Source organism: Quercus suber, unplaced genomic scaffold (assembly GCF_002906115.3).
Source record: "Quercus suber isolate HL8 unplaced genomic scaffold, Cork oak 2.0 scaffold_192, whole genome shotgun sequence".
NCBI lineage: Eukaryota > Viridiplantae > Streptophyta > Magnoliopsida > Fagales > Fagaceae > Quercus > Quercus suber.
The window spans coordinates 330,924-346,998 of record NW_027069650.1 but is presented as its reverse complement, the minus strand read 5'-3'; the positions used below and the strand labels follow the sequence as shown (position 1 = coordinate 346,998).

Genomic DNA, 16,075 nt, shown 5'->3' with positions numbered 1-16,075 from the left:
TACAAATTAAATCCAAATCTAGTGGTAATCATAGATAATATTTTACTATTACTTCTGCCACTTCATTCATGTTTTAAAATACTAATATATTGGGACAAAGTTTAGTTACAAAATTAGTTGTAGTTTAAAGCTATAATCTTATTCAATAAAATAAATATTACAACATATTTTGAAAATCTAATTAATGAATTGTATGTTCTTTATATTCTTAATACCCATGTCAAATTTTATGTGAATTGGATATTTATATTATATGATTTATAGGTTTATATTTTATGTATAATTTTAAACTACAAAAACTAGAAATTTAAACAATTTATTGATAGCATAGCTATTGATCTTTAATTTTCTAGAAATTTTGCAAGCATGGAGAATATAAGAAAAAGATGTAATCCAATTATGGAATTCTTAAAATTTACCTCCAATAAAAAGATATTAAGTAAGGTTATAGTCTTAGGTTACAACTAATTTTATAACTAAACTTTGTCCAATACATTATCAAAGATACAAGAAAATGCATGGCCATTTGGTACCAAATAAGATGTAAAAATCTAGAAAGCTATAATACTACTAACACCACCATTTTTACGATAGTTGAATTGGAAGTTTTTATTTATTTTCATCTGGTCTACTACTAACACCGATTAATTATCTATTATTCAAAACTTGTCACCTTGTTAGTTGTGAGCCCTTATCCCTTGTCGTAGACAACCAAAGGGTAAAAAACTAAGAAGGGAAACTCTTGACAATAGATTGGACTAGACCCACTAAAGGCATACTTGATACTTGCATGTTTTGTTTGGTGCATAAAAGAGATTTTAGAGGTGGAATTCAAATATTCTACCTCACTTTTCTGGCTTCACCAATAAAAATAAATTGGTTTTAGTAGTGGGATTCAAATCTTCTATTTTACTTTTCTTACCCCACCAATAAAAGTAAATTAAAACACTTGTCTCATATTTATTTATCAAATTAAAAATTTTAAAAAATACATTTTTTTTCTACATTAAATTAAATTCCGCTGCTTCTAAAATAATAATAATAATTCCGCTGCTAAGGTCAATGTAATTTTATTCATCTCTGTCAACGATTTTTTTTTTTTTTTTTTAATTTGCAAGGTTACTAATATTATTATAAACGTTTAAAAATTCTCTATTTAACTCGTATAACACAGTCAGAGAGTTCAGTCACTCCAGAAACTTGTTTGGGTACAAAAGTAAAATAGGCAAGAGTAGGGTTTAGCATTTTAGCCCATCTCTCTCTCAACTCTACTCTCTCTTCTTCTATTCAACTTCAAGAGCTAAAACTAAAACCCCTAACCTAAAACCCAAATCCTCTCTCTCTCTCTCTCTCTCTCTCTCTCTCCTTCACAAACCAACAATGGTGGAGGTAAAGCTATCAGAGAGCCGAGACCTAACCCGGATAGAGCGCATAGGCGCACACTCCCACATCCGGGGCTTAGGTCTAGACTCTTCCCTCGAACCCCGCGAAGTCTCCGAAGGCATGGTGGGCCAGACCTCTGCCCGAAAAGCCGCCGGCGTCATCCTCCAGATGATCAGAGATGGCAAAATCGCCGGCCGCGCCGTCCTCTTAGCGGGTCAGCCCGGCACAGGCAAGACCGCCATAGCTATGGGCATGGCCAAGTCCTTAGGCCTCGAAACCCCATTCGCTATGCTCGCCGGCAGCGAGCTCTTCTCTCTGGAAATGTCCAAAACCGAAGCCCTAATGCAAGCCTTCCGCAAGGCCATTGGCGTGCGCATCAAGGAAGAGGCCGAGGTGATCGAAGGCGAGGTTGTTGAGATCCAAATTGACCGCCCTGCAGTCGCCGGGGCCGCCTCTAAGACCGGGAAGCTCACGCTTAAGACTACGGAGATGGAGACTGTTTATGACTTGGGTGCTAAGATGATTGAGGCTCTTGCCAAGGAGAAGGTACAGAGTGGCGATGTCATCGCCATTGATAAGGCTTCGGGGAAGATAACAAAGCTTGGGAGGTCCTTTTCGCGGTCCAGGGAGTACGACGCCATGGGACCTCAGACAAAGTTCGTGCAGTGTCCTGATGGGGAGCTTCAGAAGAGGAAGGAGCTCGTGCATTCTGTTACTCTTCACGAAATCGATGTCATCAACAGCAGGTATTTCACTCTGTTTTTTTGTATGTTGGTTGGTTATATCTGTTGTTGTTGTTACAATTTCACTCCTACTAGATAAAGAAGGTTAAACAAGGTATCTGGTCTGTTAACTATGTTAGAAGTGATATTAGCAGAACAAAGTTAGACAATTTAGTATATGTGCACCTTCTATAACTGAAACAAAATCGAGTCTTGGTTCTGCGCAAAGTCAAGCTGACAGTTATGGCAAACAAAGAAAAACCAATGGGTTACTGTAGATTGTGCTTGGCCTCTTAAACTATGTTGCTGCATACTATGTCTTTAATCATGATTTGATCTGCTCACATTGAGCATTCAGTTTTAAGGGTATCTTTCTTGTGGGAATAGGCGGATGTTGAATTTTGTTAAAAGTAATACTGCACAATTTACAAGTAATTGGGCTCATCTTATAAATAGGAAAACTTAAGCTACTGCTAAGTCTGTGATTTCCTTTTGGTATGAACATGTGTACTCAAATTATAAGGGACACATACTGGTTTTTACCATGGAGATTTTTTTTTGAAAGGATAATTACACTTAACCAACCTTCAGTTTGGGGCGGTTGCACCTTGCCTACCCATGTTTTATTAAGTATCACTTTATCTAGCTGAGATGAGCTCTGTTATGCAGCCATAACTCACCTCTGTGCCTGCAGTTAAAAAAATGATAATAGCTTAAAACATAAAACAAGCTATTTCTTTCAAAATAGCCCTTTTCTTTCCCACTTTTCTCACTTTCTCTTCTCACCAAATACACAACCATTAAATAGTACAAGGATGAGAACACTAAGGAGACGCTGGCTCTGGTCAATTATTGAGAAGAGTACACAAATGAAAGTGACGAGGAGTACCACGTCCTTCATATTTTCACAGGCGGCTGCTCTTAACACTTCTCTACTTCTTTTTTCAAATCCATTCTCAGAATTTCCAATTAATATATTTATGAATATTTCCAAACTTAGGTTGTTTCTCTCGTCTCTGTTTTTTAGTATCAAGGCATTGATATGGAGGTGTTATCTGCAGGTCTTTTTGATTGCATATACTCTCTGTTCTTAGTTAGCCATGGTATTTCATATTTTTATGTTTGGTTTTTGATTGGCTGGAGGCTAACTTGAACTGGGATTCTTTTAGAATATGGAATCAATCATAATGGATTTCTCCTTGGAGACTGTCAACATAACATTTTTCATAACTTGTCATAGCGTTTCTGACATCAGTTTTGCAAAATGTTTGGTGACAAAGGAGAGAGTGATATAAATTAGAAACATACACCAGTTGGAGGCTATAGTGTGTTTATAATGATCACTGATCTTTCTATTGTCATCATCTCAATTTTGTACCTTAGTTTTGGTTTATATGAACGCTGGTATCATTTTTTCTTTAATTTTTGCTCTCTTGTCTTTTATACTCCCCCATGTACTTGATTTTTATCTTTTTTAATAAATTTATTTACTTATAAAAACTAAAAATAAAAAATGAATACTGGAATCATAGGATATAACTAGTAAATCTGTCTTCTTAGAGTTGGGTTTTAGTAACTTTAGTTAGTCTTTTCAAAGAATAGAATAAGTGAAGACAAAAGATGGCCATTAATCCTTATCCTATGATAGGTCTTTTCCTTCATCTTTGATTCAATTTCTCTCGCAGTTTACACTATCACCCATTTGTAATCCATAGATTTGCCAAATCCTTTGCAGAGCCTAACATAGTTGGATTTGCTTCCTTTCCTTTGGCAATACTGCTTTGTTTCAATGCTTTAGCTATTAGTGTTACTAGGAAACATAGGGTGTGTTTATATACCGCTTATTTGCTGAAAATACTGTAGCAAAATAATTTTTTATAGGTGTGAATAGTGCTGTGGGACCCATAAAACACTGTTGCTGCATTTGTTGGGGGTTGGCTGACCCATGAACAGTGCCATGGGACCAGCCAAAAAAAGGCAAAATGTGCGTTCATCCCTAGGCAAACGCACACATAATGACATAAAAGGGAAATGAAAGTTCCTTTGGTGTGTTCACCAATGTTGGAATTTGGAGCCAAACTACCTTCTAGTGGCTAAAGCTGATTTTTAAAAGGGGTTGAGTCAAAAAGTTAAGTTGCCTCGTATTCCTTCAGTTCCTCAATCTGAAACAGCAGAAAAACTGAAATATGAAGCATATTCATTGCCAAAGGCCATGGTCTTTTATTTTTTTTTATTTTTCCTTTCTCTGTAGGAATTAACACAATTGCATCTTATCTGTTTCCCTTTCTAATCACAAACTTTGTGAATTTCTTGTTGGGAAAGGAAGGTGATTGAGCATGAAGCATCCTCTATGGTCTGATTCTTGCTTCCATTTATTTTCTTCACAAAGACAATTATTTTTTGGTGCCAGCGCATCAGTGTACGAGTAAGGGCAGTGCTAATGGCATTAATTTACAAGAAACCTCTATCCATTAAGTATGCTAGCTTAAGCAATGGTAAATTCATAAACATAATCAATGTGAATACTAAAAGAATTGGAGACTTCTGCTGGTAATATCATCTTAGGGAAACTAAGGAAACTAAGAGAAGAAGCTGAAAAGATAGTTCTATACCTGATCAGCAGTGGACTATCTCTTTTGGGCTTCACCCACCTTTGTTTCAGTTAATACTTTTGATATCTGCATTGTATTGAACGTTAACAAGGCTTCATTGTTCAATTATCTGGTTTGTTATGGAGAGAAAAGGGTTCTTCTAAAAAGAACATGGCCTTTTCTAAGTTATTGGTTTTTTTAATGGCCGGGACAAATGTGGGTTACGGCTTAATCATGGAGGTAATCTCAAATAGGTGAATTGATGCCTTATAAACCATGGGTAGGCAAGATGCAACCACTCCAAACCATAGGTGGGTTATAAGAAGGGTTTTCTTTCTTTGCTAGCCGCTTTCCTTGCTTGCTGTGAAAGGGAAAGACAGATTCCATGCAGGAGTTTCTCTCTACTCTTCCCCCCTTAGCGATCCCCCCAGAGGAGAATCAGAGCTGGAGGCAGCCCTCATAGTGTAATTATCCCATTTCTTATAAGTAAAATCCAATTAAAAAATGCAAAGGGATCCTACCCAAGTATACAGGAAGTACTCAAGGAAAATCCATAGCAAAGAATAAAGTGTAAAAAAAAAAAAATTTAAAATATTTATACAATCTTATATGAAAGAATGATATCTAATTCAAACTTATAATGTTCAAAAGTCCAAAGAATAATCAAATCAAGAACCTCCATACGGTGTTAGTTTACTCCTTTCTCAAAAAGCATGCAATTGTTCACTACTGATTCTTTTTAAGGAAACACAAACATGCACATGTGCGCGTGTGTGTGTGCGCACGCATGTATGTATTTTTATAACTATATTTTGATATTACAGTTTGGTCCCCGAAGCAAAAATTCCTGGCTTCACCCTTGAGTATATATTTAAAGACAATTTGTCCAAAATGGGGGAGGCACAAAACTCACTAACTTGAGAATCCTAAAATCAAACTTGTGGTAGAACTAATGAATCAGAAGTGTTTGGATCATGTCATTCATGTGGTTGTTTTAAAAAAATTATAGTAATCAGTAATCACCTTAATATGACCGTTGCACCAATTGTAATCTTTTACTTTTCTATTTAAAGGAGGTCAAAATTTCTTTCTTCTTTGAATTCCTGTTCATGGTTCATATCATGTTTGTGTAGCTTACCATTTTTTTTTTTTTAAATCTTTATATGAAATAGCATAGGGTGTTTTGTCGGCAGCTTCTGTGTCGCATTCACAAGATTCTTTCATGCCATCTTGCTTTGTTGAAGAGAATTTCCTTTTACCAGCCATACAGATTAAGCTAAAATTTTGGCTCATTTAGGCTGCAGGTTACTTTTCCTGTTCTTACACTGATTGTCTAAGCTATTAATTTCAGGACACAAGGATTTCTAGCTCTCTTCACTGGTGATACTGGTGAAATCCGTGCAGAAGTGAGGGAACAAATTGACACAAAGGTGGCAGAGTGGAGGGAGGAAGGAAAGGCAGAGATAGTGCCTGGTGTCCTCTTCATTGATGAGGTGCACATGCTTGATATTGAATGCTTTTCTTTCCTGAATCGTGCTTTGGAGAATGAGATGGCTCCAATATTGGTTGTTGCTACTAACAGAGGGATTACTACAATCCGAGGCACAAATTATAAATCCCCACATGGGATTCCAATTGATCTTCTTGATCGCCTTCTCATTATCACAACTAAACCTTACACAGAGGATGAAATCCGCAAGATTTTGGACATCAGATGCCAAGAGGAAGATGTGGAGATGTCTGAAGAAGCGAAGCGTTTGTTGACTAAAATTGGTGTAGAAACATCGTTGAGATATGCCATCCATCTCATCACAGCTGCTGCATTGTCTTGCCAGAAGCGAAAGGGAAGGATTGTGGAGATGGAGGACATTAACCGAGTTTATCATCTGTTTTTGGATGTGAAGAGATCAACACAATATTTGATGGAGTTTCAAAACCAGTACATTAATGAAACTGCAGATGGTGATGAAGAAGATGCCAATGCCATGGAGTCTTGAGAGCTGGTTTGGAAGTATGTGATTATACATGTGCCTTTATTTATTATTTGCCAAAGCCTGCTATTGACTAAGGGTAACTCTGTTTGATGTGTTTTTCATGCACCTAGTTGGGATTAACAGTAGTCTGTTAGTTGTCACTTATCGCTGTGCAAGTGCATACTGTATGTTTGTAGGACTGACCATTGCAATTGTTTGTTAGATAGTTCTCGTGTCTGGAAAAATATTATGCATCTTTCAAGCTATCAGGCACTTTTGGTTTACAGTTTGCTAACGGAAATGAGGCATGCACTTAATGCGTAATCTCTGAAATTTACAATATAGTGTGGGAAGTATTTATCAGGTGCTACTACCAGAATTAGACCATTCCTATTTTGGTGCTACTACCAGGCACTTTTGGTTTACATTTTGCTAACGGAAATGAGGCATGCACTTAATGCGTAATCTCTGAAATTTACAATAGTGTTGGAAGTATTTATCAGGTGCTACTACCAGAAACTACCAGAATTAGACCATTCTAGAGCCATCTTCAGGATCGATTTTATGTGCTAGATTTAATTATAGGCTCCATTTTGCTGAAGGGTAATGAAATCACCAAAACAGGATCCATTTAATTATAGGCTCCAGCTTCACTACTTTGTCATTCAAGGTTCACCTTGTAATGACTAATGATTGGGACATCGACCCTCCATACTGGTCCTAACAAAGAAATAGAAGCGTGCATTGTTCTTTCAGTCATTTTAAATTGTATTTCTGTGATTAACATCGAGTTTTCAAAAAGCTGTATGCAAACTGAGGATCAAAATAAGTTAGATTTTAAAACTTATTAATAAACACAAAAATTGGAGTGTTATAGAGTCCGGAGGTAGTCACTGGCATCCATTTAATTTTCGACCATATCACTTGCATTGTGTTATATAGCTGCTGGTGGGATTTTTTAAGAAAATAACTATAAAAGTCAGACCATATTATTAGTTTGGCAATGTTTCAAACTAATTTGGTTTCTAACAAATCAAGTCTTTTGGACTCGATTTTACTGTGCAAAATTGCACTGGAAGTCGAGTATCTCACACTCGAGTTTGGAACTCGAGTCCTCTGGACTCGATTTTTCTATGAACCAAATTAGGTTGAAACGTTGTCTAATTAATAATATAGAATGAGTTTTATAGTTATTTTCTTAAAAATTCCCTGCTGGTGCTTCTACAAATGAACACGCACACCTATCTCTCTCCCTCTCTCTCAATCACACACAACAAAATGATTCGATTGCCCCACTCTCCCATGTGTACATGTTTCCAGTATGACAATGGAATAATAGAAGGGAAGAAATTTAAACCACAAATTTTTGCTTTATGAGACATCATCTTGGCCTGTCACAGCACTTTTGATTTGCCCCAAACCAAGTCATCTACAGTGAAAGCTGAAAACTTTAGCGAATTATAAAGGCAATAACATGTATTTTAATAATTAGTATAAATAATTGGCATGGCTCATGCCTGGTGGTTTGCAGAATTAATTAACAAGAGCAGACAATAAATAATGGAAATTAATGCAAACAAAATGAGTTAGGTAGCTGCATACAATTCAAGCTTAATACCATATTGATCAGATATTGAAGATAGAAAAATATTTGTTCGAGAAAAGTTAAGAGTATGTGTTTATTTATTTTGAAATGTAAAGAGTTTATTTGGTTAGTTGAGCTATCATGGATGAAAATAAAATGATTGTATGTCGTGATATGTTTTAGATGCTGAGAAATAAATAGATTCGAGGACCAAAGGTTCTTGATCCCGTTTTAATTACAAGAGATATACGTAAAGTGTACTTAACACAAAAAATGGGAAGTGAATGTTTGGACTATTTTGCCTTTGAGACACATTAAAATTAATTTTGATGCGGGTGTGAGAAGCTCTTTGGTGTTGCTGATAGTGGTATGCAGAGATCATAAGGTGGAAGTGCTCTTGATTGGACTAAGGCTCTGTTTGGTTGGAAGAGTAGAAAAGTGAGAAGATAAAAAAATTTTAGTTTTTCCTCGTGTGTGTTTGGTTGGAGGAGTGAAAAAGTGGAAGAGACGGAAAACTTTTTTGTTTGGTTGAAGAGAAAAGTGGGAAAATAGAATATATAATTTATATAAATTTACTCTTATGCTCTTATTACATAATATGTAAGAAATAGTTTATTTATACTCATTAAATAATACAAAAATTAACACATCATATAAATAAACTTATATTATTTTTCTTTGTTATTATAGATATTATAATCTAATGTATATTATATATATATAAATAATCTGAACATATTGCTGAGTGTAAAAAAAAAAAAAAAAAAAACTAGACCAAAAAAAAAAAATTGGACATGTTCACCAATCTATATTACAGATCCATATGGATACAGCTCAAAGACCATTTGGCAAATCTTAACATGTTCTTGCATAGAAGACTTTATTAGGAGCTTGAAACCAAAAACACAAATACAGTAGATTCTTGGCTGAAAAAAAAATGCAAAAAATCAAAGAAGATCAACCATGGAAAATAGAGCGAGTAACCAAAAAAAAGAGAGATGAATTACCGTAGAGCTGAGCGGAGGAAAGTGGAGAGGAAATACAAACAAAGCAAAGAAGACATCAGGTGAGTGGACCGTGTTGTGAAGTGGGTGGGAGTAGCTAAGATTTTGTGAGAAATATTAAAATTTGAGGTCAATTTCGTCATTGCGCTGGGACAGAAGTTTTCACTCATATTTTCTCTCCGATTTTGAGAGATAAATTTTTAGCGGACTAGGGGAGAAAATGTTTGAGCTCCACCAAAATTTCTATCATTTCTCTCCTTACCAAACAACACTCAAACTTATTTTATCTCCTTTATTTTTCATCTTTCCTATTCCACCTCCAATCAAAACATACCCTAAGGGTCCGTTTGGATGGAGGAGTGAAAAAGTGAGAGGATGGAAAATTGTGAGAAGATGGAAAAGTGGGAGGATGGTAAAACAATACTTAATGAATGTACATAATAAGCAACTTTAATGAAAAAGTGGGATGAAGGATTGAGTTAAGTGAACAACTTAATGCATAAGCAAAAGCAATACTTCTTGCGGATAATTGAAACAAAAGTGTGTTTGATGTAGTGATCCTCACACACTTTTCTTTTTTTTTCTTTTTCTTTTTTTGCCAAAGTAATCCTCACACAATTGAGTGTTTTTATTGTATTTATATAAATGAATGTACATAATAAGGATTGTAACAGAAAAAGATTACAATAATTCAAAATATGAATATGCTAAAATCAAAATAAGGAGATATGGTTAATAAATTCTAGAGGGAAGGCACATGTTCAAACCATCAATGAAACCAAAAAGATCTTGACCTTTAAGTTATAGAAGCAATTGGGTTTTCCAATACAGAACATTATTGTTGGTAAGATGAACGAAAAATGGTGGGCATTGGACAAGGAAGGGAGGGAGTAGGTAAGGGAGATGCCGTTGGGTTGACAATAGAAGAAAATGAAGAAGATGAATCAGAGGCCTTGAGTGTGTTTAAAAAACAAGAACAGAAAAGATGCTATAATACCAAATTGAAACAAACGTATGTTCGATATAGTAACACTCACACACTCAATTGAGTGTTTTGTATTGTATTTATATAAATGAAGGTACATTACTAAGATTGTAATAGAAAAATTACATTATTCAAAACATGAATATAATTAATACAAAAATAAGGAGATATGGTTAATATGGTCCAAGTGATAAAAGACAAGTGTTTCACTTCAATATAAATTTGTGTCTTTTGGAAATAGCTTATTTAACTTTTTGCTAAAAATGTGCTAAAGCTGAGCTATACTTGTGCTTTGAAAAAGTGAGAAAAAAGTATTAAATAATAATAATAATAATAATAATAATGAAGTATTAAAAAGTTATACATAAAAGTTTAAAACTAAATTTATAAACTTTAGCAAAACAGAGTTTTAATATTGTGGATCCAGTTAGCTGCTCTTTAAAAGTTCCTACTAGTCTATTGCTCCAAATAGGAAAATGTTTTTTTTTTTTTTTTCCAAACTCCTATATTTTTTTATTGAATTGAAATTTTGAAATTCGAATCGTTGAATTGTAAGTTCTTTATGTTCTTAACACATATGTCAAGTTTCATTCAAATTGAATATTATTTACTATTTGATCAATAAACTTATTTTTTATACATAATTTTTTACAACAAAAAACTGAAAATTTAAACATATCATAGTTATTGATCTTTGATTTTTTTTTTTTAATTTTGCAAATATAAAAAATATAATAAGACCATACAACCTAATGGTTATATTTTCAAAATCTAAAGATTATATTTTCAAAATTTCAATAAAAAAATATAAGAGAAATTTGAAGGGTATTTTTTCAAATTCCATTTGGTACATGTGTTTAAAAACTGAAAATTATTGTTTGAAAACATTTATGAAAATATGTGTGGATAAAAAAGTATATTAAAAAACATGAAATATTTAAAAATTAAATATAATTATTTGAAAACACTAACCAAACACTCCCTTAGGTATTTTGTTGGTCTTTACAATCTTTTTATATTATTGTCACAAATCTCGGGTTGAGATCCGCTAATTCTTTTACCACTATTGCTGGTTGAGATTCTTGTTTTGTTGGTAATCAGTTGAGATTCTAGTTGTAGTTAGGTGGAAAAGAATCTCATCTCCTCTATTCTGTGTTCTACTTCGTAGCCCTACTTTGCATTTAAAATATGTATCTAATGTGTCACATCATTTATAAGCGTAACAATTACTAAATGACATATCATTCTGACATTTCTACCCAAAAAAAAGATGTATCATTCTGACACTAATTTGAGAAATGATATCTTAAACCTTTAAATGAAATTAATCATTTTTCAATTTAAATTCTGTTTAAATACTACCTCTGTCGCATTTTTTTTTGTCCTCTATTTCATTTTGAGTTGTCCCAAAATATTATCCTATTTTTAAAAATAAAAGTCATTAATTTACTAATGTTCCTATTATACCCCTATTAATTTACTAATTCAATTTTTTGATAAATTTTTTTAGGGGTAATTTTGAAAACTTATACATTTTTAAAAGATAGACAAGACAATAAATGATGTTCCCTTAAAAAGTTTGACTTTTCAAACAGGAGAAAAAAATTGGGACGGAGAGAGTAATACATATTACTGAAAGGTAAAAATTGAAAATATTGTAGTAAAATAATTTTTAAATGTATAAATAGATTGTGAGATCCAATTTTAAAGTTATTTTTGCTAAAAAAAGTACTTACGAGTCCCATATATAGTGCACAAGATCTATTAAAAAAATGCTTATTGTTGAGAAATACAGACGCATAGTATTTCAATGCAATCCAAATGGATACTTAGTGTGAAATAAATAAACCTCATACCACTTCGAGGTTCTAGGTACCTAAATTTTGGATCTAGGGTTAGTGGTTTGGATGAGAGTGGTTTCTCCCATTTTTCTCTTATCAAGTGCCTAGATGTTTAGGTTAGTCCTGATGCACTTATAATACACTCTGTATATCAAGACTATCTAATGAGTTCCCTGCACCTTGAGGGTTCCTTGGGTCTTGATATTAAGGGTGAGAGCTTTCATGATATGCAGGTCATGAAGGTTGACAATGAAGTTGGGGAAACAGTCAAAATGCATTGGTACGCAACTAAGACTAGTTTGAATGGTTCTTATCTGGTGAGTTCCCTACACCACGAGGGTTCTTTTGGTCTTGATATTAAGGGTTAGAGCTTTTATGATATGCGGGTCATGAAGGCTGATAGTGAAGTTGGGGTTACAATCAAAATGCAATGGTCCGCAACTAAGACTGGTTTGAATGGTACCTAAGAGGTTGTCATCAAACCTGATGTGACGCGTTATATATATATATATATATATTTAGGGTCCATTTGGTTAGGCAGTTTAAAGGCCCGTTTAGTACATATGTTTCTAGAAGTTAAAAAACGTGTTTTTTAAAATGAAAAATGCTAACGACTGCCTTTAAGACATTGGTTAAGAATCCAGTTATAAATAAAGTTTTTATAGGAAAAGAAAAAAAAAATTAATGTTTTGATAATTTTTTTTATTTCTTATAAAAATAATATTAAAACTTTCTTAAAATAGATTGCTAGGCACGAACCTTTTAAAATTCAAAACTCTATTTTCGTATGACAACTTTTCATTACTTTTTTACAAACATTAATTTTAAATCCAAAAATTTTGCAACAGCTTATCCAAATGTATCCTTATCGGTGAACCCATAAATGCTATTCATCTACCATTTCTTAATAATAAAGGAGGGGCACAGTGCAGCCACCCAACAACATGATGCATCCATCATATGACATGAAGCTCTTAAATTATCCTTCAATCATGCATTAATTTAAGCCCAAAAAGGCATAGTCATACTTTAATATCGATGGAAACGTGAAAGTAAAAGCAACAAAACAGGGAATCAAGTGCATGCATAAAATACAGAAATAGATACTGCTAGTAAACAAAATCTAATGTTAAGATCGCTCTCGAGTATGAATATCAAAAAAAACAAAAAAAAAATCACCCTCGGGTCAAGGCCTTTTACCAAAAGTCGATTCTTTCTTTTTCTTTTTTTCTTTTCCTTTTCTAATAAGAGTTGTGCCAAAGCTCATGTGACTCCCAGCAGAATGAGTCAATTAAAGTATCAAAATTATCCCATATCTCTCGACTAAAAAATGATTATGCTTATGGAAACCAACCCCACATTATAGGAAAGAGTAATGGACCTAATGGTACACGAAACACTAAACCAAAAGCAAATAAATATAGGCAACTCTCTAGCTCCAATCAAAAAAGTAAAATATAGTATTCACTTTAGTAAAGTAAAACAATAAATTTAGCGGGACTAAAAAATAAAAATCTTACCCAAAAAACCAAAGTGAATTTAATACTAAACGCATAATACACGCAATCACATTACACTGTTTCTTTTAGAAAAGTTTCACAACAAATCATATGTACAAAATTGTTATTAGTTCTGCCTTGAATCTACGGTTCAAATTACTTCTTTTTTCTTTTCTTTTTTTCAGTATCAACTAATATCATCCACGTACTTATAATTTGTTGCGAAAATATAATACTAATAAAATTTTTCATTTTTCATTTTTTAACAAAACCCATCTCACCAACCATCCTCCTCAGCTGGGTAATCAAATGGCACAGCAGAGAGAGAGGAATCAAGTGGATTGGGGTGCACGAAACCATACTTACGAATCACCTGATTATCAGCGAAATTCAAAGCCTTTTGCATCCCATCCCAGCACGATGTGCCTAGGTACATCTGATTGTGGTTCCCACTACAAGGCTGACACCCAGTAAAGTGCGTGATAAACGGTCTTCTCCAACTCCACCTCCCATTCCCAGCATCTTTCAAGTGCTTCTCCCTAAACGCACCGTATTGCTCGCTCACTTTCTCCGCGTGCCTCCGCCTCAACTTTCTGTCTTCTCTCTCTATTTCCATGTACCTCTCGGTGATGTTATCGAGCGTCCCCACTATTTCGTGCCAGTAACCCTCGAAATAATACTCTCCCTCTAAATAAATCTTGTCCGCCCATCTGTCCCCCTCTTTGTAAATCAAGTAAATCAGACCCGTCTGATCGTCTGACTCTGGAAACAGCTTGTCTTTGAACGTTGATCTGAGAATCTGGCCCCACTTGTTGTAGTCTGGGGTTTGTGGGCCCATGCTGGCCCACACATCGATAAGGTCCATGGACCACTGACAGTTCCTGATTAAGAAAACGCCGGCGTTTAGGCCAGTCCAGCTCTTGGCCTCGTAAATCAACTTGGCCCACCCGTGAACGATAAAGTTGTGATCTTTGTACCTATGTAATGGGGGTTTAAACTCCATGTCGGTGAACAACGCGTCCGAGTCAACCCACCAGATCCACTCGGCTTCCGGGTGAGCCAGCATGGCTGCTCGGACCACCGCTAGCTTAGCCCAATACGAGCCCATTTTCGGGTGCAACAACGCGTTGTTGTAGAAGATATCGTAGCCGTGGATTCTACAGTAGTCAACCTTGTTCTTGAAAAACCTTAGCAGCAAATGGTCGCCGATGGGGTTCTTGCAAGGCTTCGGCTGCGACCCACTCACCATCACGACGCGCTCGCTCGCTCCGACGGCGAATGACGGGTGGTGCTTCAGCCACTCTCTTCTCTTCTCGTCCCAGTTCTTCACTGGGTTTCCGATTGAGTAACCGAGTTCGGGATCATCGTAGAAGGTTGACTCGTCCGAGTCATCGGTTAGGTTGACAGCGCAGTTGAGGGCAGAGTTTGAGCGAGCTTGAGTGGGAGAGAAATCAGGGTTTGGGGTAGGGGAACTGAAGGAAGAGAAGGTCCAGACAAGTAAAAGAGCGAAGAATGCTCCGCTGAGGAAGATCAAACTGTCGGTGAGCCACACAGAGGCTTTGTTCCGCACAGAAGGTTTAGCCATGTGAGAAGTGTGAAACTGGGCCATTTCAGGCGAGACCATTACTAAGGGGTTTTTTTTCTTTGATGGGGCTCTTTTGTCTCTTCTCGTTGTGGCTGTGTGAGTGACACTCGTATAATGGTATGGATTGGATTAAAGCAGCTGCACATGCATATCTGTGAAGCTTTGAGAAACGTCTTTGCTAAAAATTATAGCAGAGAGAGAGAGAGAGAGAGAGAGAGAGGGAGAACTTTACACTTTTTTTTTTTTACCACTACTGTTGAGTGTGTAATCTGCAGTGGGGTTTTTGGTGAGAGGGTGACAGGTTGTGTAACTGTGTCTGTCCGTGTGGGTGAGTTCACTGGTTGAAGAGACTAAAAAAGAGTACTACGTCGGTTTAGTAGAGCTGGTTCTGCTAAAATGCGCTGCCGCTTGAATGGGATAGGGCATGAAGTACGGCTAAGACTGGTCCCACCTTTAAACTTATGCTTGGCATGGCGTGGCAAGTTAAATGAAGAGTTATCTGATCTTTGCTAAAAATTATAGCAGAGAGAGAGAGAGAGAGAGAGAGAGAGAGAGAGAGAGAGAGAGAGGGAGAACTTTACACTTTTTTTTTTTTTTTACCACTACTGTTGAGTGTGTAATCTGCAGTGGGGTTTTTGGTGAGAGGGTGACAGGTTGTGTAACTGTGTCTGTCCGTGTGGGTGAGTTCACTGGTTGAAGAGACTAAAAAAGAGTACTACGTCGGTTTAGTAGAGCTGGTTCTGCTAAAATGCGCTGCCGCTTGAATGGGATAGGGCATGAAGTACGGCTAAGACTGGTCCCACCTTTAAACTTATGCTTGGCATGGCGTGGCAAGTTAAATGAAGAGTTATCTGTTGCCACATACGTTGAGAGTTAATGTGAGTGTAAAAGGGTGACACTTCTATCG

At 35.6% G+C, this 16,075-nt stretch overlaps 2 protein-coding genes across 2 annotated transcripts; one reads left to right on the top strand and one right to left on the bottom strand.

The window, feature by feature from the left end:
* The first annotated feature begins 1,194 nt into the window (after window positions 1–1,194).
* On the top strand, window positions 1,195–6,993 carry LOC111989292 (uncharacterized). The gene is made up of 2 exons (XM_024021081.2): window positions 1,195–2,129; window positions 6,048–6,993. The coding sequence occupies exons 1-2, from the start codon at window positions 1,381–1,383 to the stop codon at window positions 6,691–6,693; spliced, it is 1,395 nt and encodes a 464-aa protein (XP_023876849.1). The 5' UTR covers window positions 1,195–1,380; the 3' UTR covers window positions 6,694–6,993.
* Window positions 6,994–13,600: 6,607 nt separating this feature from the next.
* LOC111989283 (putative glycosyltransferase 7) lies at window positions 13,601–15,628 on the bottom strand. Its single transcript, XM_065778845.1, has one exon. The coding sequence runs from the start codon at window positions 15,205–15,207 to the stop codon at window positions 13,861–13,863; it is 1,347 nt and encodes a 448-aa protein (XP_065634917.1). The 5' UTR covers window positions 15,208–15,628; the 3' UTR covers window positions 13,601–13,860.
* Between the last annotated feature and the right edge of the window lie 447 nt (window positions 15,629–16,075).

Excerpts from the sequence above, each read along its gene's own strand:
- LOC111989292 (XM_024021081.2), top strand. The coding sequence starts at position 1,381 with ATGGTGGAGGTAAAGCTATCAGAGAGCCGAGACCTAACCCGGATAGAG. Across the intron at positions 2,130-6,047 it reads ATCGATGTCATCAACAGCAG|GACACAAGGATTTCTAGCTC; the intron begins GTATTTCACTCT and ends TATTAATTTCAG.
- LOC111989283 (XM_065778845.1), bottom strand. The coding sequence starts at position 15,207 with ATGGTCTCGCCTGAAATGGCCCAGTTTCACACTTCTCACATGGCTAAA.